The sequence below is a fragment of the Balaenoptera acutorostrata genome, chromosome X, assembly GCF_949987535.1.
Source record: "Balaenoptera acutorostrata chromosome X, mBalAcu1.1, whole genome shotgun sequence".
Classification (NCBI taxonomy): domain Eukaryota; kingdom Metazoa; phylum Chordata; class Mammalia; order Artiodactyla; family Balaenopteridae; genus Balaenoptera; species Balaenoptera acutorostrata.
The window spans coordinates 133,048,861-133,073,427 of record NC_080085.1 but is presented as its reverse complement, the minus strand read 5'-3'; the positions used below and the strand labels follow the sequence as shown (position 1 = coordinate 133,073,427).

The following is a 24,567-nucleotide window of genomic DNA, read 5'->3' as shown; positions in this document are numbered from 1 at the left end:
CCTTTTCATCTGACCTGCACAGACTCTATCCAGAAAGCCAAGGTCAGTCCTAGACCTTGGTCATCTCTCAGGCAGCCGCGGACCAATGGAGTAGACAAGCGCGACCACAGCCCACTTTTAACTGAACACCGCTGTCACAGTGTGACGCTAAGTCGATACCGAAAAGCTAACATTGTCACTTTGCGCTGGTATTGCAACCAACAGTGACAGTAAAGTTGAAAATTAAATGTCTAGGGTCAGTTAAAATTTAACTCTTAAGCTGCCTCTGGACCACCTGACTGAGAATAAACTATTGCCCAATCCACTCCGAACAGGGACTTAGTAGCCAAAGATGTTAAGTATTGAGGAAAAGGAAGAGATTGTTATCCCCTGACCTTTTGCTTTTTAAATTTTTGTATATTTTACTCTCTAGAATCCACAGGTCTGATCTGGGGAAAATAAGCTGACTCAGTCTAAGATGGGTTTATTTGGGGAGCTAAAAGATCCAGAAAAATACTCATGGCCTACCTCTGAATAAAGAATCCCCTAAAGGCAAATAGAGTTGTTACACAATCAACTGAACATAAACCACGGCCAGGAGACATGATCATTTATACACAAACCGCTCAAATATACTGAGCACACAAGAAAGGGATACAAACAAAAGTAAATTCTTCAGCTGAACTCTGAAGCACCATCCACACCTGAGTTTTCAGCTAGAACCCTGGGCCATGTCCTGCTAACAACTCAAAGAAAAGCAGTTCTGCACACATAATACACTAACCAACTCCTCCAACACTGGTGCCTTTCAGAACTGGTTGTGTAAACAGTACTCCCTGTATACAGAAGAGTATTAATATAGAGAAAACATGGTGCATTAGCAGGCCTGTCTATTCTATGATACTGGTTGTAGTTATAAAATTTCAAAATAAAAAATGTAAAAGTTTATCAATGAGTTTTGGCCACAAGACTAAAAAGCCACTCTGCGATGAGTGCATAAAGCTTCAATAAATTTATGGCGTCACTTGGGGCAAGGAGAAAAAAGCTCTCCAATCCATCATGCAATCGTAAAACTTCAAACCTCCCACCTGATGCTTCCATCTGGCTCTTTAAAATATCTGAACTATTATTACCTTTTTTGCAGAGGCAGATATTAGCTAAGCGGCCTTATGAAAGGAACTGGAAAAGGAAGTAAGCCATTGTCAAAAACTGGCCATGATCATGCAAAACCCAACAGGCTGAGTGAGGTGTTCAAAACCCCTTTCTCCCTCGAGGTGAGGCACTGACCTCGGATTCACTTTCTAGTTTGGTTGCCCTGGAAACCTGATGAAGGTGGATGGCCAGCTGTGGGATGGGCGGGCCTGCTTCCGGCAGGTGTCCCGGGAGGTTCCCTGCGCCTGGTCTGGGAGGGCTGCAACTGCACATCAACACCTGCTGGGAGTCACAGCTCAGGGTCCCTGAGTGCAGTGGGCCTATCGCTCCTGGGCCCTGACCCTGGCTGTTACAAGGCAGAGTGCTCTCTGATGGCTTCTAAGCCAGGGCGGCTCCTGTGGCCACCTGTGGGGACATTAGAATTGTGCCTAAAGCTGCCCCCTGGCATGGTGCCCACGGTGTCTTGCCTGTCCTGTGTCCTTCAGAGCAAACTGGTGTCAGACGTGGCCTATCCGGGTCTTGTGAGTTTAACGTGTAGTCGAACTCAACACCAGCTATGGGGGGTGCTGTACACGCTCTCAGCAGAGTCTTCAGAACCAACCAAGAAAAACCTTTCAGAAACGGTTCAACACCCTTAAAGGTATCATGAGGTTTAGGGCAGAGAATAGCAAACACACAAAGAAAGAAGAGTATGCATTCATTAAGGGATTGAACTTAATGAATTATTAGGTGTTTCTAAATAAGAGCAAGGCACCATGGTACAGAGGGAAGGAAATTCACCCAGGAACCAGATCTGGGCTTCACTCTGGCTACGCAGCTGTGGCGGTCAGCGTCTATAGGGGCAGCAAGGATGATCAACTGTGCTTCCCATCATCCCCTGCTGTTGCTACTGACCAAACCACTCTCAGTTAACCCCAGAAAATAAAATGCTATAATCTTTGACTCCATAATTCCATTTTTGGTAATCTAATCTCAGGAAAAATCCTAAATAAAAGAAAAATCCTTCTGTAAAAATGCAAACTGCTAAGTTATTTCCTACTTACAGAAAAAATTTTTAAAACAACCAATTGTCTGTGAATCACAGTTTACTAGAGTTTACCTATCAGAATACTATGAAACCAGTAAAATAATGTTAATTTAAAAGCAGTATATAATAAGCAAATTCCATAATAAGTAAAGAAAGTAGGATAAAAATTATACAGACAAAATTATTTCAATTATGTTTTTAAAAAACCTATGCATAGGGCTTCCCTGGTGGCGCAGTGGTTGAGAATTTGCCTGCTAATGCAGGGGACACGGGTTCGAGCCCTGGTCTGGGAAGATCCCACATGCCACGGAGCAGCTGGGCCCGTGAGCCACAATTGCTGAGCCTGCGCGTCTGGAGCCTGTGCCCCGCGACGGGAGGGGCCGCGATAGAGAAAGGCCCGCGCACCGCGATGAAGAGCGGTCCCCGCACCGCGATGAAGAGTGGCCCCCGCTTGCCGCAACTGGAGAAAGCCCTCGCACGAACCGAAGACCCAACACAGCCAAAAATAGATAAATAAATAAATAAATAAATAAATAAATAAATAAATAAATAAATAAATAAAAGAAAAGAATATAATTTGAAATATATTTAAAAAAAAAACCTATGCATAGAAAAAGAAATGGAAGCCACAGAATCATTAGGGCGGACTGCAAGTGGAACTTAAATGTCTTTTTTTTCCTATTCTCTAAACTTTCTCAAATGAACATGTTTACAGTGGAAAAATAGTTACATTTCAGTCGCATTTCCAACACATTTGTTACTCAGTATCACTTTCTGTAGTCAATCTTGTGCTCATTATCTTTTCGGGTTTACTATCCTAATATTAAGCTTGAAAATATCATGTCAAATCAGGATGGTTATGTTATTCTGAAAATGTAGACTGTTATAAGAGAAACTTTCTAGCAAAGGCAAGATTTAAATATCTTTTTTTTAATTAACAGAGCCTAATACTGTTTCTGACACATACTGGGTGCTTATGTATATTTGTTGAATAATTAACTTAATTTCTGCTCTGTAATTCACATCTCTAAAGAGCTGTTTCCTCATATTGCCTGGAATACCTAAAAATTCGTATTTAGATTTTCACGGACTTAAAGTAAGACAAAATTAAGATCTTCTGAGCAAATCATTCCTATCCTAATATTAACAGGGACATTTTATACCAATATACTTACCATAATAAAGTTTGGGAAAAAGTAGCACTTAAAATATATCAAGACGTTTACAAACCTCAAATTCTAAAATATGGGAATTTAAAATTATGAAAGAAAAATTGACAAGGAACTTTGCTATCTTTCAGATTTAACTTCTCAATTGTTTATCTATATTCCTTCCAAAGGGATCTTAACGTTGTTTCTACAAACATAAGAGGTTCTTGGGACACGGCTAGTTATGGTGTAAGTAAATAAACTTTACGAGTATGTGAAAAGACCCATGTTAATTTTAGAAAGTATAACATAAAAAAAGGTACTGTGCCACAGTTTTAACTTCACTGTTTTAATATCATGAAATACAAGTACAAAACATTGTACAAGTATACTCTTTACTACATGGAGATGGAATAATACATTTGTGTTTTTACCAGAATCTGTATCACCCAGTACTAGCCACTGTACCAGTGGCTTTCCACAGGGATCTTCTAACACTCTTACGAAGTATTATCATGAATAAAAAAGCTCACAACTCCTTTAAACCATCACAGATTTATATTTATCTTAATATTCCTGTTCAGCTGCTTTGGGGAACTGTTAAGAAGTACAAAATCGCCTCAGGCAAGAGTTTTCAGTGCGTAATTTTGTTATTTCATGTTGGCCAAGATCTCCTTTATGTTAGCATTGCAAAGGCTCTGTGCACTTATATCAGGTTAGAAAGCGTTGTCTCAATAGCCCTCTTACTGTTTAGGAATGCAAATTACCACTTCCTGAAAAGTACAGAATATTATCATAGTTACTGGCTAAGCAGTAATTCATGAAACTGCATTTACATAGGACAAATAACAGCAATAGAGGACCATAAAGCCCCACGTGTGCTGAAGAAAAACAATTTTTCAAATATTCCAACTGTTTTTCCTACCTCTAAACTGGTTTAACCACATCACAAGTGAGAGTAACACCAGCCAATAAAGAAAAAGTAAAATGTGCTAAACTGTCCAAAACTTCAGCTTCTATAGCATATCTCACAGTTTTCAGCCATTTCAGCTAAGACTTTTCTTATAACAAACAAGCAAACAAACAAACAAAATGATGAAAGCAGCATTTACTTTGTTGGAAATGCAAAAAATAAAAATAAAAATACTGCAAATTTCATAAAATATTTGAAACTAATTTTGTTTTTATAAATAAATAAAGTGGTGTTTATCTTTTTTTAAAATTTTAGTCATTCTTGCTGTTAAAAATTATTTAAAGTTATGTCAACTTTTAAGGATAAACTTTGGGGTATTTAAAATAACATGTTTGGAAAATTGAACCACATTTTTAATTGCCAGCATTATGCTTTGTTCTTGGTAGGATCATCTTTGTTTCTTCTTTTTACATCCCAATTATAAACCCTGGCCATATCTGCAAGATTTGTCAAAGAAAATGCAAATGCAATTCTAAAGATAACAATCAACGACTAAGTATTCATTCACACACTGAATCAAAGACAGAAATCACACACAAAAAATACTAGTGACTACAGCAAGGTGTAGTATCATCTGCCAAAAAAGGGAACAAAATTACACCAAAATCAAGTCAAGGCCTCAAATCAATAATTGTTTAGCATATCTAGTCAACTATGGTATTATATTTAACAAATATGTGCTTGACACTGTCAACAGTTTTATAGAGAGCCCCTCATCCATGATATTTCAAAGGTAGTTCAAAGCATACACTGACATGTAATGTTTAAATTATTACAATTATCAATCATTTTATCTCTTACCCTCTGTTTGGCTAACAGGACATTCACCCAATTTATTAAGCATCTACATCTTTTCCTTTCCACAAACACCACCCTGCGTAGGCCTTCACATATCGATTATTTGTTTCATGGATCATGCCTTTGGGGGTACATCCAAAATGCCACCATTGTACTAAAGGTCATCTAGATTTTCTCCAATGTTATCTTCTGGGAATGTTATAGTTTTTTTTTTTTTGTCTGAATGAAGTCTCCACATTACCAGTCACGTGCCAACTCCTGCTCTAGGCCTCAAACAGGCCTGCCTTCCCTCACCAACCACTCAACACCTGTCATGTGCTACGTGCTGTGGAGGAGAGAGAGAAAGTGGAGCTCCTACGCTTGAAGAGCTCCCAGTCTGGCATGAAAAAGAATAAACCACTACGTGCAACGTGCACCGGGAGCACAGAGGAAAATGTCCAGAAATGTTCTGCTGCTTGAGCCGACATATGAAAGATAAAACAGAGGAACCCAGGTAAACAGGGGGAAATCAGTGTAGATAGGAGGAACCAAGTGTGGACAAAGGACACAGCACATTTGGGGGCCGAGAGAAACCGATCGGGGTTATCTGGAACTTGGGTGCACTGGGAGAGGGCGCCCACGTGCGCACCTTGCATGTGACAAAGAGCACTGAAGCATTATAACCAGAGGAATAAAAACAAGTGTGACTCAGTGAATTCGTGGTGGAGACAGTGTAAAGGACAGATGTGAGGAAACCAGACTAGAAAACTACTGAGTCTAGCTTCTAGAAGGCCAAAATGAGAGTAACAGCAGTGGACAGAGAGGTTTACAAGGGAAAGCTGACAAGAATCTGGTGATTAGTCGGCTTCTGGTGATGAAAGAGAGAGGAGCGAAGGTCGACTCCCACGGTTCTGTGCTGGGTGACTGTGCGGGGCCGACGACTAGGCGACAGGAGCGAGCGGCTGGGTCAACATGCGAGCCCTCCCCCTCGAGCAGAATACCTGCCGCTGCCTGTTCTCTCTGCCTTAAATACAGTCTCAGTCCTATCTTCTCAAAGCCTGCTCTGAACTAATTCCAGCCCACACCTATCTTTCCCTAACTTTAAACTGCCTTGGTGTTGAGTACATGAAGTGAACTTACTTATATTTTGCTGTGAGACGATCATTCAGCAGGTTCACATGTGCAGTTGTAACAGAGCAAGACTTCGCCACTCTTCTTGTTTTGCACTGATCCTCTCACCAGCCCATGCCCCATACAGCTGAGTACAGTTGCAGGAACACAGGAGACCCTTAATAAATACACTACTTGACTAGCTATGAAGATGTCTTGAGAAAATATTTGAAAGAAAAATACTCATTTGCTAAATCGACTTTGCTGTTTCCACACTTTCACACTTCAAATTCAGATTAGTCTATCTATAAAGTTATTAAATATTAGTTCCAAGTATGTCATTTACTACTCTCATAAAATCTGCAACTTAACATCAGTCTAAGAATAAGGACATTCTTTTCATTAAAGCAATGCATGTAAGAACGTTGAAAGCATCTTTCTCCTTTCCCCCCTTTGCCTTTTTTTAGGAAAGGATACTGACTTCTGTGGTAGTAAATTGATCTCGAAGAAAGTCGAGGTCTTCCTCAAGAGAATCAAGATTCTTTGTGGCAGTCGATAAATTCTTTTCCAACAACGCCTGAGCTTCATCAATATCATATTCAAGCATTACATTCGCCTGAAGACAGAAAAGCATGACAATGTCCGAACATTGACCCAGTGCTTTACAGGTTAGAGCAGGGGTTGGCAAACTACAGCCCTTGGGCCAAATCTGGCCGGCCGCCTTTTGTCCTAAGTTTTATTGAAACCCAGCCATTTCTTTATTCACTTAGACTTGCATGCTACAGTGGCAAAGCTAAGTACTACTTGTGACAGAGACCGTGTGGTCTGCAGAACCAAAAATATTTACTCTCTGGCCTTTAACAGAACATTTACTGACCCCTGGTTTAGAGAATATATTCACATACATTTTATCATTTACTCGTCATAACAACCGTGGTGAGGCAAGTTACCTTCTCTACAGTTAAGAAAACAGAGGCTCCAAGAGGTCAGGTTACCTACGCTTTCGGGGATACTACATAAATGGAAGAATTACCATAAGAACCAGTACCTTTAGTTACCAAATCCTATCTTTCTACTAGCTCTATTGTGACACCAAATAGTATTACATTCAGATCAACTGAAATAGTTGTTTCTGAGCTTAAGATACCAAAAGTTTTCAAAAACATATGTATTATCTACATTTGATCCATTGAGAGAAACAGCTGGCTTTTACTGCCCCCTTCCTACCTCCAGAGTAAATGCTGACACAGGGGGAACCATACTCCTAGCACCTGACTTAACACTGGGCATTTCCTGAACCACTTTCCTTATCTGACAAATGGAATTTAAAAATTACTCAAAGGATTGTTGGAAGAATTAAATGAGACAACATGAAAGTGCTTAGCACAAAGTAGGTGCTACATTCTTATTGACTGAATATGCCAATCCATGATAATTAGAAAACTGTATAAAAATTCAGATTGGACTAAAAATATTCAGTGCAGAGTAAATCCCTCTCTAAACCCAGACCCACAATCTCATTTCTCAATGACTGATGCTTCTTATTACTTTTTCTTTTCCAGAAAATTTCTATACTTTGTTTACTTTTAACAAGAGAAAATCGAATACATTTAAAAACACTTCATTCATGTCAAAAAACATCAATCATTCATTCAGGAAGTACCCTGTGCCAAGTATATCTCCTTAGTTGATTCACCCCTAAATACTGCCTGATCAGCCTCTCTATTTGACGGTCTAATAGTCACCTCAAGACTGACATGCCCAAAACACAACTCCAAGTCACCCTGCAAACCTGTTAGTCCTTTGCCTGCGATATGAGTTACAAATATTTTTCCTGTTGATTGTCTTTTGACTTTGCTCATGGTTTCTGAGTTTTGAGGCCTGAAAAACCATCCTTATTTCAGGGCTCCAAATAAGTTATCTGTGACTAGGCCTACAATTTTGATGGTGTCAGTATTTCATCACACATTTCAAATGTGATCCACTTGGAATTCACTCTCGTGTAAGGTGGGCTCCAGCCGTAATTCTCTCTCTCTCTCTCTCTCTCTCTCTCTGTCTCTCTCTCTCTGTCTCTCTCGCTCCCTGTTGTCCCAGTCTAGTTTATGAAATCATCTTACCCCCACTTACTGATTAAATGTGCGCCAAGGGAAAGAGAAACAAAGGACAACAACCCCTAGGATCTGGGCTACTGGGTGGGTAGCTGTTCCATTTACAGAACTAAAACTAAACAAGTACGGGAGTTATGCTTGTAGAAATAAATGTACAAACGCTGAAAAGATTACAGCTAACAGAAATCAGGAGGAGGAGCTAAGGGACAGAGAAGTGAGTTTCCATGTACGAATCTGCCTATCTTTCATGGCACGAGACCGCCTCTCAGGGATGACTCTACAGGATAGCAAGCGGAAATCCTCCCAGTTGGGAGAGCTGAGAGCAGTCGTGACTGGCTGCTTTGTATGGGAACTTGCCTGAGGTAATAAGACCTAGGGATAGCTAGCTGGACAGTCAGGAATGGCTTGGCTGGTCGATCATGGGACTGAGAGGAGTAAAATACGAAAAAATCACAGAGAAGGTCTGTGAAATCATCAAAATTGAAATATATGATTCTTAAAAATGGGTTCTAACCTCAAGGTTTTTGTAATAATCCTTGCCCCCTCAAATTTAGAGATCTTTCTAGAACTAACAAACTCTGATGATGAAGAAACATCTCTCTAAGGTTCAACAGCACCTTCTGTTACATTTAAGAGCTAAAGCATTAGCTGGAGGGGAAGCAGGGCTCTGGTCCGTTTTGTTTTGATTGGGAGGGACTCGAGCGTGTTTCCGCGGCAATCTTCCTCACACCCCGATCCCCCTGAATGCCACCCCTTCGTTCCTTCCACAGCTTCAACAATAACGCTCTACAAATGTCAGCCAAGGAAGCTGTGGCTATTACATTTACTTACCCCCAACCACAGACACACTTTATCAGTAGGAGGAACGGAAGCTTTGCAATACAGGTTATCTGCCAGTAAGAACCTGGTCTCCAGTGAATTGGTGGACTCCTTCAAAAACAATGACAGTACTGTAAACAGTCCATTTTCACACCAAGGTTATAAGGAAGAGATCACAGAGCTGAGCCTAAGCCATTTAAAACAGTCCTATCACGCAGACTAAGTAGAGTGGTAAAGAAAGGAATGCTGGAGCCAGACGGATGGGCAGGGAAGCTTGTGTGTTCTGGCTCAGCTCTGAACGCTGTGGCAAGCAGAGTTCTCACACACTCACACCCCCCACACACACACCCCAGTGCCTGGCACAGAGTAAGCACTAGACAAGCGCTATCTATTATTACTTCATCAGCGCTTCATGCTCAACAACCAGTTTTCTGAAGCCTCTTATTAAGTTCATGACATAAAAAACATACTAGAAATGTAGTTATTCTACCAGTCAAGTAATAAATCATATATACATACACATACACATAATATTTTAAATACAATATACTTACGACATTTAACTTTTACAGCCTGCTCATGTAACAAATATTGGATGAGGACTTGGAAGAGTCCCAAATCCAGTTCTGCCAGTAACTAGCTATGTAACAGTGGTCAAGTGTAACCTCTTTGCAAATGTTGCCTCAGCTGTGAAATGAGAACCTGAAACGTCATTTCTAAAATTCTTTCCAGCTCTATAAGTACTGGACTCACTGCTTATTCGCAGAGAGAACAATAACAATAACAACAACAAAAACTGTTAGATGCTGCTACCTGAAAATGACGTTTCCTTTTTGTACTTAAAATAATTTCAAATTGCATTTAAGTTCTGCAGATACTACATATAAGTAAAATACCCCAAGAAGTGTGGGTCCTAGAATTAAACCTGACTTTTGGCGGAAAGCCACATGTCTGTCTGTGACGTCAGTACACGTGCTCAGGACTGGTTCAAATACCAGTGACCAAGGAGTCAAGGAACACGTCTCTGCTGAAGTATCCTGGTTTGCTCATGTTTACAAAGAAAAATGCACTTACTTTTTTCTTCTGCATGTACTTTAGAATTTCTAAAGTCTGCTTAATTTCAGGAATCTGACCTTTTAGCCTGTGAATAAGAAAAAGGTTAACTTAGTATTTGGCACCAGGACACAGTCTTACTAGCTTTGCATTTTCTACTGATATGTTTTGAGGACAATTTATAAATATGAACTATTTAAGATACTTTATCTGTAAGATATTTAATAAATTTTGTTTCTTAAAATATTTAAGATATTTCAGACATATTTATTAAAATACTTAGATATAATAGCAAATATTTACGGAATGACTACTGTGCACAGAGTCCTGTTCTATACGTCAAACCCCCCATCATTAGTTAACATTTCTAGAGAACATCATATTCCACAGAGGTGATTCAGAGGTTCTACATTTAATTAGAATTGCATTTTAAATACTCATTTTTAAAATAACATGCATTCAAATACTATATTCTAAATTGAAAACCACCACCTCCCTCAGTCACAGGCAGCTCAGCGCCAGCACGTGCAGGGGCAGCTTCTCAGGCCTGCGCTTCCCACACTGTGAAAGCGCTTGAATGCCTCACACACCACAGTAAGATCCAGCACAACTTTGCGATTCTTTTAAGCTTTGGGTAATTTTTCTTTAACTTTTATGTTGAAAAATACTTTCTTTTCAAGATAGGTAACAACTGTTCTTAAAATTATAAATGGACCACTGTTTGAACACAAGAAACTTAAGAAAACAATGGACATGATGAGACTGATCAGACTCACCAGGTAAGTTCTATTATAGCTACTAGAAACCCAACTAGCCTGGAAAAACTGGACATCCACACATAAAACACATGAATCTAGACACAGACGCTACACATTTCACAGAACTTAATTTCACATGAATCACATATGTAAAGGTACAATGCAAAACTATAAAGCTCCTAGAAGATAACATAGGAGAAAACCTAAATGACCCTGGGTATGGTGATGACTTTTTAGATACAACACCAAAGGCACAATCCATGAAAGAAATAATTGATATGCTGGACTTTATTAAAATTAACAACTTCCACTCTGCACAAGACCCTGTCAAGAGAACAAAAAGACAAGCCACAGACTGTGGGAAAATATTTATTTGCAAAAGACACATTTGATAACGGACTGGTATCCAAAATACCCAAAGAACTCTCGAAACTCAACAATAAGAAAATGAACAATTGGATTAAAAAAATGGACCAAAGCCTTTAACAGATACCCTACCAAAGATATACACATGGCAAATAAGCATACGAAAAGATGCTCCACATCGTATGTTATCAGAGGATTGCAAATTAAAACGAGACACCGCTACACACCTACTACAATGGCCAAAATCCAGAATACTGACAAGTCCGGATGTTGGTGCGGATGTGGAGCAACAGCCACTTTGGAAGACAGTCTGTCAGGTTCTTACAAAGTAAAAATACTCTCACCATATGATACAGCAATCATGCTCCTTGGTATTTACTCAAAGGAGCTGAAAACTTAGGTCCACACAAAAACTGCACACAAATGCTTATGGAAGCTTTATTCATAATTGCCAAAACTTGGAAGCAACCAAGATGACCTTGGTAGGCAAATGCAGAAATAAACTGTGGTCCATCCAGACAATGGAATAGTATTCACTGCTAATGAGAAATGATCTATCAAGCCACGAAAAGCCATGGAGGAACCCTGAATGCATAGGACTAAGCGAAGGACGCCAACCTGAAAAGGCTGCAGACTGTATGATTCCAGCTATAAGACACTCTGGAAAAGACAAAACTATGGAGACAGTAAAAGGATCCGTGGTTGCCAGGGGTTTAGGAGGGGGAGGGAGGCATGAACATGCAGAGCACAGAGCATTCTTAGGGCAGTGAAACTACCCTGATGATGCTGTAATGGTGGATACATGACATCGTGCATGTGTCCAAACCCACAGAACGTACAACACGAGGGAGAACGCTAATGTAAACTATGGACTTTAGTTAATAATAACATAGCAATCTTGGCTCATCAATTGTAACAAATGTTCCACTCCGGTGAAGGGTGTTGATAATGGGGAGGCTATGTGTGTGGGGGCGGGGCAGGGGCTATACAGGAAATCTCTGCATTTTCTGCTCAAGTTTGCTATGAAACTAAAACTGGCCTGAAAAATAAAGTGTATTAAAAATAATTTTTAAAAACTACTAGCAACTAATTCCCAAATGAAATCAATCTCACTGACAAGAAAATAAGAGATAAAAATATGCTGAAAACACTCAAAGTCAAACTTAGACAAGAAAGAATGAAACATTTTTAGCTCTTTTTTTGGATTAAAGCTGCCCAAGGCTTTAAAGTGTTTTGCATGGAAAAATGTGCAAAACAGTTCTGGGAGTCCTGTCAAATCACAATGTAATCTGTAAGAAAACAGACTAAGGATACAAAAACAAAGCTGTGGTTCTTTCAAAATACATTTAACAAAATATTATTAGAGATCAGCATGTAAACAAAATTTAAATATGATAATGAAAATGTACTTCCTGAATTATATAAAGGAACCCACATCATGTGTGAAGAAGGTTAGCACGGCAAACTTTATTACAGCGTGTGCTACTGACCCGGCAAATATGTCAGATAAGCCTGCTGCTTAAAAAATAGTATCACTATCTGGTAGTACAGCCCAGTGAAGAATTGAGAAACACACCCTTAGCACTGATTTTTTTTAAAGCGTAGTTTAGAGGCTAATGTTCTGTGAACTCTTTACAATTCAGTATGGATGTCGTAGATCTCTCAATTTTGCTTATTTTTGTATATGCTGATATAGGTAAATGCTAGAAAGATCTACATGCATTTATAAAATATCTGATACACATATAACATTAGTATGTTCAGATCAAGTTTTTTGGTCATGTAAATGATTTCTATGATTGACTGACAGATTGATTTATAGCTGAGTTGGGTCTTCATAGCTGCGCGCGGGCTTCCTCTAGTTGCGGCGAGCGGGGGCTACTCTTCATTGCGGTGCACGGGCTTCTCATTGCGGTGGCTTCTCTTGCTGCGGAGCACGGGCTCTAGGCGCGCGGGCTCTGTAGCTGTGGCTCGCGGGCTCTAGAGCGCAGGCCACTGTGCAAGTCTGAGCAATACACCCTCCCCACCCTGCTCTGTCCCAAAAGACAGCAGCTCTCCTGAACTGTGTGTTTACAGTCTTTTTACTTTTTCAAATAGTTTCATCACATTTATGTGTAACCCTGAACAATATATTCTTTGCTAGTTTCTTAGCTTAATACAAATAGTCTCATGTTGTATGCATTTTTCTGGGGTTTTGCTTTATAACTCAATTAAGTTCCTAAGATTTGTTCATTCATTTTCACTGCTGTGTAATACCCATTTACAAATATAACACAACTTGTTTATCCACTTCCTATCAACAGACACTTGGATCAGTTCTAGATCTTTGTTATTCTATGAACAATGGAAATCTCTAGGTCCTGGGAGTGGGTAGGGAAGTGAGAGGGAAGACAGCAGCTTAGAAGGTAAGTGGATCAAGTCTTCAAAGGGGGAATTTAAGGCTAAAGGGTTAACTTTTTAGGTGTTTTTCCTCCCTCTAAATTGCTGTGGGTGAATCACATTACCTACCCCATCACTGCTACAGGGCAGAAAAACAGTAGAATTGGCCAAAGGCAGGGAGAAGGTCAGGCTGAGGAGCTGAGAACACAGGTACTGGCCCCCAGCAGTTCCCCTTGCCCACTCCCCCTCCCAGGGGAGATGCCAGTGAAAACAGCCAAAGACAGAGGAACGGAAAGAACGTCCCAGAGGAAAGAACGTCCCAGAGGCCGAGGCACCTGGTTGGGGAGAAACAGCATCTGTCCAATGGCCGTGCCGCAGAGTGTAAACCCCGCCCACCAGGAGGGACTTGAATTACTCCTGTTCCCACACACATTAATGGCCAAAGGAACTGATAACCCTGAGGGAATATGAGCTGATGGGGAAAAAAATGGTAATCTGATAAACTCAACTACAAAATAAAATAAAGACAATAAACTCGACAACCTGTACCAGATGAAACAAAATCAAATTCTACAAGATTATACAGTGAGTATTTTAAAATACTTCAAAGAGAAAAGACAGGATATTGGTAACATGAAGAAGAAACAAGTAGCTGTAAGAAGAACCAACCAAAAATACTAGGTATAAAAAGTGTAATGGTTGAAATAAGGAACTCACAGATATCCATTTAATTGCCAAAAGACAAATTACTGAAATAGCAGAAGAGAGGAAATAATAAAGAGACAGGGAAGGCAGAATTAGAAGAGTCAACATCCATATTAACAGGAATCCCAGAAGGAGAGAAGGAGAAAAATTAACAGATGACAGAAAAAATGAAAAAATGATAATCACAAAATTTCCAGTTAGAGAAAGATAAAGCGCATATAACTCATGTGTTAGAGTTCACCACAAGAGAATGAAATACTAAATAACTTTTTTTATATACCTATCAATAATTACTTTACGTATTTTTTAAATAGATCTTTATTGGAGTATAATTGCTTCACAATACCGTGTCAGTTTCTGCTGTATAACAAAGTGAATCAGCCATATGCATACACATGTCCCCATATCCCGTCCCTCTTGAGCCTCGCTCCCACCCTCCCTATCCCACCCCTCTAGGTCATGGCCAAGCACCAAGCCGATTTCCCTGTGCTATGCTGCTGCTTCTTATACAGCTGAAGGTAAAGTTAAACGACAGGCTGCAACAAAAGATTTACAACACCTGTAAAGAAAAGGTTAGTATCCAAACTACACAGCCATCTGCTGCAAAACAACTCAGTCAAGCACAGAAACAGTTTTTGTTGCACAGCTGGTATCACAGAGGTGAGGGAACTTTCAGAAAAAATAAAAGGGAATAAAACTGGAAAAGGCTTTGAGTTGAGCAGTGAGGACTAGAGAAAAGCAGGCATCTCAAGGCAGGTGACAATACCAGCTGTAGACCTGAGCCTGGGCCCCTGACGCTCAGCTCAATGGGGGAGCTCATATATTAAGTGCAAGAACTTGGAACAGGGCTCAAGCAGTCCAAGGCTGATAAAGACCCACAGCTCCTGCAAAAGCAAAATCCTCTATAGATAAAAGCAATCCACACAGGTATCCATGGTTACAGGAAGCTGACATATAGTTAGTTCAGGAAGAATTTAAGAAAGATATCCTCACAAAGACAAATTATAGTCAGATAAAACAAAAGAGATGACAATCTTGAAAGTATCCAAAAAGAAAAATTAGTTTATCTAAAAAGATTTAAAATAATAACCATATGTTGTTTACATGGAACACCCTTAAATATAAATAATAAATAAGTTGAAACAAAAGGGATTGGAAAAGAGACACCAGGAAAATGTTAGCCACCACTCCTGGGTATATATCTGGAAAAAACTATAATTCGAAAAGATACATGCACCCCACTGTTCATTGTAGCACTATTTACAATAGCCAAGACATGGAAGCAACCTAAATGTCCATCAACAGATGAATCGATAAAGAAGACGTGTTACGGGCTTCCCTGGTGGCGCAGTGGTTGAGAATCTGCCTGCTAATGCAGGGGACACGGGTTCGAGCCCTGGTCTGGGAAGATCCCACATGCCATGGAGCAGCTGGGCCCGTGAGCCACAATTGCTGAGCCTGCGCGTCTGGAGCCTGTGCCCCGCAACGGGAGGGGCCGCGATAGAGAAAGGCCCGCGCACCGTGATGAAGAGCGGTCCCCGCACCGCGATGAAGAGTGGCCCCCGCTTGCCGCAACTGGAGAAAGCCCTCGCACGAACCGAAGACCCAACACAGCCAAAAATAAATAAATAAATAAATAAATAAATAAAAATTAAAAAAAAAAAAAGAAATACTTAAAAAAATAAAAAAAAAAGAAGACGTGTTACATGTATACAATGGAATATTAGCCATAAAAAAGAATGAAATAATGCCATTTGCAGCAACATGGATGGACCTAGAGATTGTCATACTGAGCGAAGTAACTCAGAGAAAGACAAATATCATATGATATTGCTTATATGTGGAATCTAAAAAAAATGGTACAAATGAACTTATTTAGAAAACAGAAATAGAGTCACAGATGTAGAAAACAAACTTATGGTTACCAGAGGGGGAAGGGGGGAGGGATAAATTGGGAGATTGGGATTGACATATACACACTACTATACATAAAATAGATAACTAATAAGAACCTGCTGTATAGCACAGGGAACTCTACTCAATACTCTGTAATGACCTATATGGGAAAAGAATCTAAAAAAGAATGGATATATGTATGTGTATAACTGACTCACTTTACTGTACACCTGAAACTAGCACATTGTAAATCGACTATACTCTAATAAATTTCTTTTTTTTAAATATTAGCCAAAAGAAAGCCAGAGTAGCTCTAAGTGTCCAACAAAACTGACTAAAACAATAAGCATTATTTTACATAGGGTTAAATTCACCAAGAAGACTTTGTAATTCTCAAATTGCATGCACCTAATAGAATAGACTAAAAAGCTTTAAAAAAAAAGGATAGAAATTGTTTCAGGTTAAGCTGGCAGCAGACTAGCATTTGCACCTCTAACTGTTCACGTAGCAGAGAGCTGCTGAGGTGATAGGAGCTACAGGGCTATTCCTGCAAGGGAACAAAGTGACAGGTGAGCTGATTTCCTGCAGCCACTTTTTACCAAAGAGTACATGAAGGGACATTTCTCTTTATGGAAATATGCCAGCTTATTAATAAATAAAAAAATAAATAACAATTAGAACATCATCATTTTGCAACTCATAATTAATGGATCTAGGAATTCAGTATCATTCTAAGAAACAACTAGATACTATCTGCCTCTTAATGGAGAAACAATACACAAACCTATGAAACAATGTTGCCAAAAAAGAAAAAAAACAAAGAAACGAAAGAGAAGAAAAACCTGACTATGAACAAGACTGCATATACAACTATCAACTTATAATAAATAGAAAGGGCAAAGAAACATGCTTGAAAATCCCACAATTGCTTTGAAATTTAGCAACATACTTCTGAATAACCCATAGATTATGAATCTAAATGTGAAAGATAAAACAATAAAGCTTTGAGAATAAAACATTAAGAGAATATCTTCATGAACTTGGGATATTTCTTAAATAGGACACAAAAAGCACTAACCATTAAGGAAAAATTCTTAAATCAAACTACATTAAAAATAAAGGGTGATGACTCAAACAGTATATCCACAGTGCTTCCATTTAAAAAAAGAAATCGGAAGCCTACCATATACCACACATAAAAATAAACTTCCGATGGATTAAGAAGTTAGATATGAAAATGAAAAATTTTAAGACTTTTAGAAGAACACTTAGGAGTATGTCTTTTTGAACATGGAATACAAAATAGGATTTCTTAAACAATACACAAAAAGCACTAACTACTAAGAGAACTTTTGACTTAAAACATTTAAATTAAGAACTACTCATCGAAAGAAATCATAAGGGGAAAAAAAAGACAAATTACAAAAGCAAGAAAAATTTCTCACATATAACCTAAAAGGACTAGTATCCAATATATAAAGAATTCCTACAAATAAAAAAAGACAACCAACCCATTGTTAAATGAATAAAACTCTTCAAAAATTAGTTTTCCACATTTGCTGTCTCCATCATTCTTCTTTGAACCACTGGGCCGACACTGCTCCCATCCAGAACACCAATGACTTCCACTTTGCTAAGTCCAAGTCCATTCTCAGTCCTTATCGCACTTGGGTGAGCCATCCGCAGCATTTGACACAGGTGATCATTCCCTCCTCCATGATACATTTTCTTAGCTAGGCTTCCAGAACCCCATGATCTCCCAGTTTTTCTGACCTCACTTAAAGCTTCTTTTCAGTCTTTTTTGCTGGTGTTCCCTCTTCTCCCTAACTTCTTACTGTTGCAATGTCCAGATCTTTGATCTTCTCTTCACTTGATGCACTCTCTTGGTGATGGACCTCATTCAGTCCCCTGGCTTTAAATGACTCCCAAATTTTTATCTCCAGCCCAGATCGCTCCCAAAAGTCACATTTATATATTTAACTGTCTACCTAACACCTCCACCTGGATGTCCAAAAGGCATCTCAAATGTGTCCAGAATTGAATTCCTCCTGATCTTCCCCCAAACCTGCTCCACCCACAGTCTTCTCAGATGGTGGTAACTCTCCCTTCCAGTTGCTCAGACCTGGGAGCCATCCCACATGCCTCCACAGTACTAGAGTTACCAAGGTAACTTTGACACACGGATTCCCTCCGCTTCCCCAAGGCTTGGTCCTGAGGTCCATTTTCTTCTCTATCTGTAACTTCCGTGCAAATGACCTCAAAGCCAATGGCTTTATGCTTCTTTTTGAAATTAAAATAAAGTTTTATTATAAAAGCAGTAAATGTACATTGTAGAAAATTAAGAATACAGGTAAGCAAAATAAGAAAAATGCCATTTCCCACCACCCAAAGATTACCACTGTTAATATAACATTAGTGTCAATTCTTCCAGGTATTTCTGTGCACACACACATTTTTTCCCCAAATAAGAAGAGATAATGTTCATAGTGTTTTCTATCCTTTTTCCTATTAACACCCCTCATCTGTCCATGTTGATGACTTTTCATATCATCTAACACCTAGCCCTATTCAAATTTCCTCAGTTGTCACCAAAATCAAATGAGAAAATATATCTAAAAACAAACTTTTGGTTTGTTTTTTGTTGTTTTCTTTTTATTTTGGTTGCGCCGCGTGGCTTGTGGGATCTTAGTTCCCTGACCAGGGATTGAACCCGCACCCTCGGTAGTGAAAGCGCGGAGTCCTAACCACTGGACCACCAGGGAATTCTCATCTAAAAACAAACTTTTGTATTTTTGCGTAAGTGGTACCCTCACGCCCAGACTACCCTTCCTCACTGGAGCCTGCCTCCAAACTCATAACCAGGCTTCAAAATTCTACATGGCCATCTGCTTCTCTTGGAAGTTTCCCCTGAATCCCTCTGTCCCCCTTCAGATCACCCGTTCCCCTATGCTAACTCATTACTGTGCACCATAACACCTTGACTGCTATACTCTGTGTACTTACTTAAATATCTATCATGCCCCTAGACCATAACCCTGTTGAAAGCAGATACTGGACCTTATTTCACCCAAAACAGTATCTGGCACCTATTAGGAATTCCATAAACATTCAACTGACAGAAGAATGCTGTCACATGTGTATAGCAGGTATCTATAGGTATTTATTACTGTGAATTGATTTCATAAGCTACTATGAACATACAGGGGAATAAAGGATCGAGAGCAAGAATACTTCTTCCCTATCACTTATGAAGTCTTGGCAAAGTCACAACTTCTGTGGGTTTCTCATCTCATCGGCAAAATGAAAAGAATGAACTAGACATTTAAGATGTTACGATCCTAGATGCTTTGGAATAAGGACTTCAATATTCATTCTATTATGTTTTCAAAAGCATCTTTAGACTGACAATACCAAAGTGATGGTGAGAATGAAGAACAACTGGAACTCCCATACATTGCTGGTGGCAGTGTAATATGCTAAAGCCACCTAGGAGGACTTTTGGCAGTTTCTTATAACATTAAACATACACTTACCATACAAGTCAGCAATTCTACCCCTTGGATAATTACCCAGGAGAAATGAAAACATATGTCCACCCAAAGACCTAAAACCAAATGGGGAAACAAACCATATGTCCATCGACAAGCAAATAGATAAAAACAGACAAAAACTGTGGTACATCCACATACAATGGAAAATGACTCAGCACTAAAAAGAAACTAATTTACTGATACACACAACACCATGGATGACTCTCAAAAAGCATTATACTAAGTGTAATAAGCCTGACGTAGAACAGTAGTTACTATATGCTTCCATTTATATGAAGTTCAAGAAGAGACAAAACTAATTTATGGTGAAAATAATCAGAACAGTGGTTGTCTCTGGGAGTGCGCAGGGTTGGGCGGAAAGGGGCAGGAGGAAACTTCCTGAGGTAACAGAAATGTTCCATATATTGATCTGGGCAATGGTTACAGAAGTGGATACATTTATCAAAACTCATCAAACTGAACATTCAACGCATAGACATTTTATGTGTATGCAAATTATGTCTCGATCTTCTAAAAGTTTAAGCTATACAATATTAATTTTAAAAACTTAGAAATTTTGCACTTACCTCCTTTTCTTTTGAGCAAGGTTGAGCTCCATAAACTTATACTTCTGGTACTGTTCATCCAGCTTCTTCAGTACTGTATCTGCAGTCTCATTCCCAGGCTGTTTCATGAAGGAATCTACATCTTCCTTTAATATCAAAAAGAATATATTACAAATTTTAGAATTCATACCTCTGATTTTTGACTGCTTTAGCTTTATTTTTAAACATAAAAAGAGCTTGTGTTTCTTTTTCTCCAAAGGCTTGTTTTTAACTAAAAAAGTAGTTATAAAAAGTTAGAGACCATTTCAGACAGTGCACATACATTATGTAGCTAATTTATTATTCTTCCACCTTCCTCTTTTTATTTATATATAGGGAAAGAAAGATGACCTTGTCTGCTTTATACATCTGCCATGCAGCACTAGCAATAAATATGAAAATTACCAACAGTCAAGCACATTGCCTACTCATGTGCCCTAGCCACAAAACGATTCAACAGGCTGTGTGCCAAAATCATAGGTTTTATTACTGAAATTTTTAACTCAACAAGTTCTGCCACAGATATCATGCTAAATATGCTCATTAGGATCCCAAAACAAGTCACAACTGCTTCCTTGAGTATCAAGTGGTTGAAATAAAGTAAGCCTAAAAGGCAAACTGAACAATCTTTTGTAACAGGAATAAATAAGCAAAAGAAAAGCAATAAAACTGAACTGCATTTTTTTAATGTATACTGCACATGCTGGTCCTTGAAGAAAAGCTAGTTAATTAGTTAAGGATCAGGAACTAAGTGAAACTATATGGAAACTTTAAGGAGATTCTGTAACAGCCTTCTAGTAGTTTAAAGAACTTTAGTCCTTCATTGCAACTAAGTTAAATTCAATTATCTCACAGTTTCTGGGATCTCTACATCATTATTCTTATCCATGCTTACTAGCTATAAGGGAGTATTTCAGCAGAAGCAAGGCAAGAAGAAAAAAGAAGAGAAACACAGCAAAGGAGTGAACTATGGAGCAATCAAGCTAGAGGCTGTGAAAGAAACTGAAAAGGTGAGGCCGAGGCAATGGCTGAGTTCTGCGTGGAGATGAAATGCATGCAGTTAAAATGCAGATAAATGCATTTTGGAGATAAAATGGAGATAGCATCTTCCTAGAACGCTCACTGTAGGATGAGAAATGTCAAAGTTTTTAGCACATGTTATTAGAAGCTTAGACTCTAGCAAGGAGAATTAACTACAGCAGCATAGGTTTGTGGTTAAGAGACAGGGGCTGCCTGGTTTGAATGCTGGCTTCATCACATACTAGATGACCTTGGGGAAGTTATTTAACCTTTCTCTTTGGCTCAATTTCCTCATCTGTAAAAAGAAAAAAAGGACCTTTTCCTCACAGGGGATTAAATGAGTTAGCACGTGTAAAGTACTTACAAGAGTACACAACAGCTAGTAAGTGTTCAACATTAGATATGTATAAGTGAACAGATAAAGGTGCCAAGAATTCCATCTTGGGGTGGTGGTCAGGAAAAACTACAGGGAGGTCATATCTGAACTAGATGTTGAGAGATGGAGAGGTCAACAAATGGACAAGGCGGGAAAGGGACAATTAAAGAAGAGAAAGAAAACAAATTACTGCATCAACGGGAATGGGGAAAAGGCAAGGTGTGACTTTTAACCACTATCATCACAGAAACTAATATATATTAAGCATCTACTTGCAATACTGAAAGCACAGTCTCTGTTTCTCGGGGCAACTCTAACTACCGTTACTCCTATTTCAGTTAAAGAAACGGAGGCTCAGATTGTAAAATAATATGCTCAAGATTAAGCAGCAACTGGGAAGTAGAGGCATGATTCAAACCTTGTTCTATTTAGAAACCACTGTTCTTTCTATAATACCATGCTATTCCGATTAGTTTAGGAACATACAAATACTTATGTAAATTTGGATTATTTATTATATCATATTGATAGAAATGTTAAGGTCTAGAAAAGATAACTTGTGACGTTTTATGGAAAATGCATTTTAAGATAACAGCTTATAAAGCCCTTTGATAAAGTTTATCCTCCTGAATTAGATTTCTGAAGCCATCTCTGGCTGAGCACCATGGGTGTGGTATTTTAAGGCACTATGGAAATTCAATCAACACTTAGTTATGAGCTTATGCTGTGTCAGGTACTGTGCTAGCGGCAGGAGAAATGACAGGGGGCAAGATAATGACCTAACTTCCCTCCCAGTGGCAGAGCATGGCATAGAAGTAGAGCTCTGCAGCCCCACAGATTGCCCAAGTTCAAAGCCTGGGGAACTCACTTACACCCTGTGTGACTTGGAGCAAGTTACTCAAGGGCTCTGTGCCTCTGTTTCAACATGTACAAAATGAGAATAACAGTATCTGCCTCTTACAGTTTTGTAAAAGCATTAGGAAAGTGCCCGGTATTCAACAAATTTTCCCTCTTGCTGACAGTTACCTGGGAGATGAGTGGAAAGAAATAAATGGCACGGCTCAGGGAGAAAAAACAAAATAACTGAAGAAAATAGTACAAAACCGAATCAGCAAATGCAAATATGCACAGAATGTATATAAAAGTGGTGTAAATAAAAGAATAAATAAAAGAAATGGGTCTTTTGAAGGCTGGAAGATACCATGAACAAAAAGGTAGAGACAAGGCAATATAGGTACAAACCAAAAGGTTGAGAAATTTCCATTAAGATTTTATAGTAGTTCAGGCAGAACTGAGTGGAGAAAGATGGGCGATACTGGCCTGGAAGGCCACTCAGGTTTTCTCTCATTATTCAAATAATATCCAAATACTATTTCGAGAACAGCCTTACGGGGGGACAGGATTGAAAGCACTACTTGTTTCCCTCTGTTTGGCCTTGGGTTGGTCTCCCTGCTCTGTGAAGCCTCCAACATCGCATTCCCTGCTTCCTCTCAACTGCACACGATTTATTCTCTAAGTCGTTAAGACCGTTTAGCTAAAAGCAAATGTGCTTACACAGCGGCTTCACTTAGACACCTTCTGGTGACCGCCCGTGGCCGACTGGCTAAAGCCGCAGGGGCCCAGCGGGCCACACAAGGCCTGCAAGGTCTCCCCGGTCCGACGCTCCCCTCCGCCTTCTTCCGAGGCAACTGGCCACCGCAGCCCTTCAACACACTAGGTGCCATTTCCTATGTTCACACCTGAGCTCCTCTGCCTGCTCACTGTACCCCGTCACCATCTGCGCATCGGCCTCCCCGGCATCTAGGCTGACTCTCAAGCTTCTCACCGCCTCCGTTTTTCCGGGAAGTAGGGTCGAAATCCCGCGTCGGGGATGGGCTGGTGGGGGGGGGGGAGGCGGTCCCTGAGAGCGGCCCCGCTCCCGCTCCTGCTCCTGAGTCCTTCGCCCCGCGCCCCCCCCCCATCTTCTGGGGCCTTCTCGGACCGCGCGCCCCCCGGCGGGTCCTGACACAGCTCAGTCGGTCCTGGCACGGAGGGGGAGAGCGGACGGAGCGCTCTCTCCGCGGTCCTTTAGCTCAATTCCTTCCCCCAACAACCGAGGCCGGGCTGGGGGCCAAGAAGGAAGGGGTAGCCCATAGCGTAGCGTCAAGATACCGAGCACCAGCGTGTCTCTTACCACGAAAACGGCCTCAGGAATCCCCAGGTGGAGCCGCCGCCCGTTCCCTCCGGCCACTTCTCCCAAACCACAATCATCCTTAACGGCCGCCATCTTGGGGAAGCAAGCGCGCGACTAACGGCCTGTTGAGCTGCCTGTAGCCGGGGGCCTGTGATTGGCTCGCTCACAACGGCAGGCCCGCCCCTCGCTTGTGAGTCTGCGCATTCATTGGCTCACAGGAAGTAGCCGCCCCTTACCCGTCGGGTGAGTCCCCCAACCTCTGGGTTCTAATTGGTTGCGCGCAGGTGATTGACAAGCGTGGAAGGACTGCCGAGGCGAAGCTGGCTCTGCTGGGAGGACCAATACCTAGTCCTGGGAAAAGGGATTCCGGGGGTTTTGTGGGTGGGCTGGCTGGAGGACCCTGACAATCGGGGACCAAGCCGGAACGGAGCCCACTACCACCCCAGAACACGCGGCACTCTCCAGAATAGCCTTCGAAGCGACCCGATCCCTTCTCGGATTCAAGCAAATCGGGATCTAGACGCCACCACAGGGCCTGGGTCTCGGTGTCTTTCTGGGCCCACCATATTCACGAGCTTCCTGGCCCTTGAAGGGGACTTGTTTTGTGCCTGCT

At 40.3% G+C, this 24,567-nt stretch overlaps 1 protein-coding gene across 1 annotated transcript; it reads right to left on the bottom strand.

Annotated features, from left to right (window-relative positions):
- Positions 1-3,634: 3,634 nt before the first annotated feature.
- VBP1 (VHL binding protein 1) lies at positions 3,635-24,089 on the bottom strand. The gene is made up of 6 exons (XM_007184608.3): positions 23,955-24,089; positions 20,368-20,492; positions 10,168-10,234; positions 9,106-9,204; positions 6,644-6,782; positions 3,635-4,716 (listed from the first exon to the last, which is right to left on the bottom strand). Exons 1-6 carry the CDS (start codon positions 24,045-24,047, stop codon positions 4,646-4,648), a joined length of 594 nt encoding a protein of 197 aa, XP_007184670.1. The 5' UTR covers positions 24,048-24,089; the 3' UTR covers positions 3,635-4,645.
- Between the last annotated feature and the right edge of the window lie 478 nt (positions 24,090-24,567).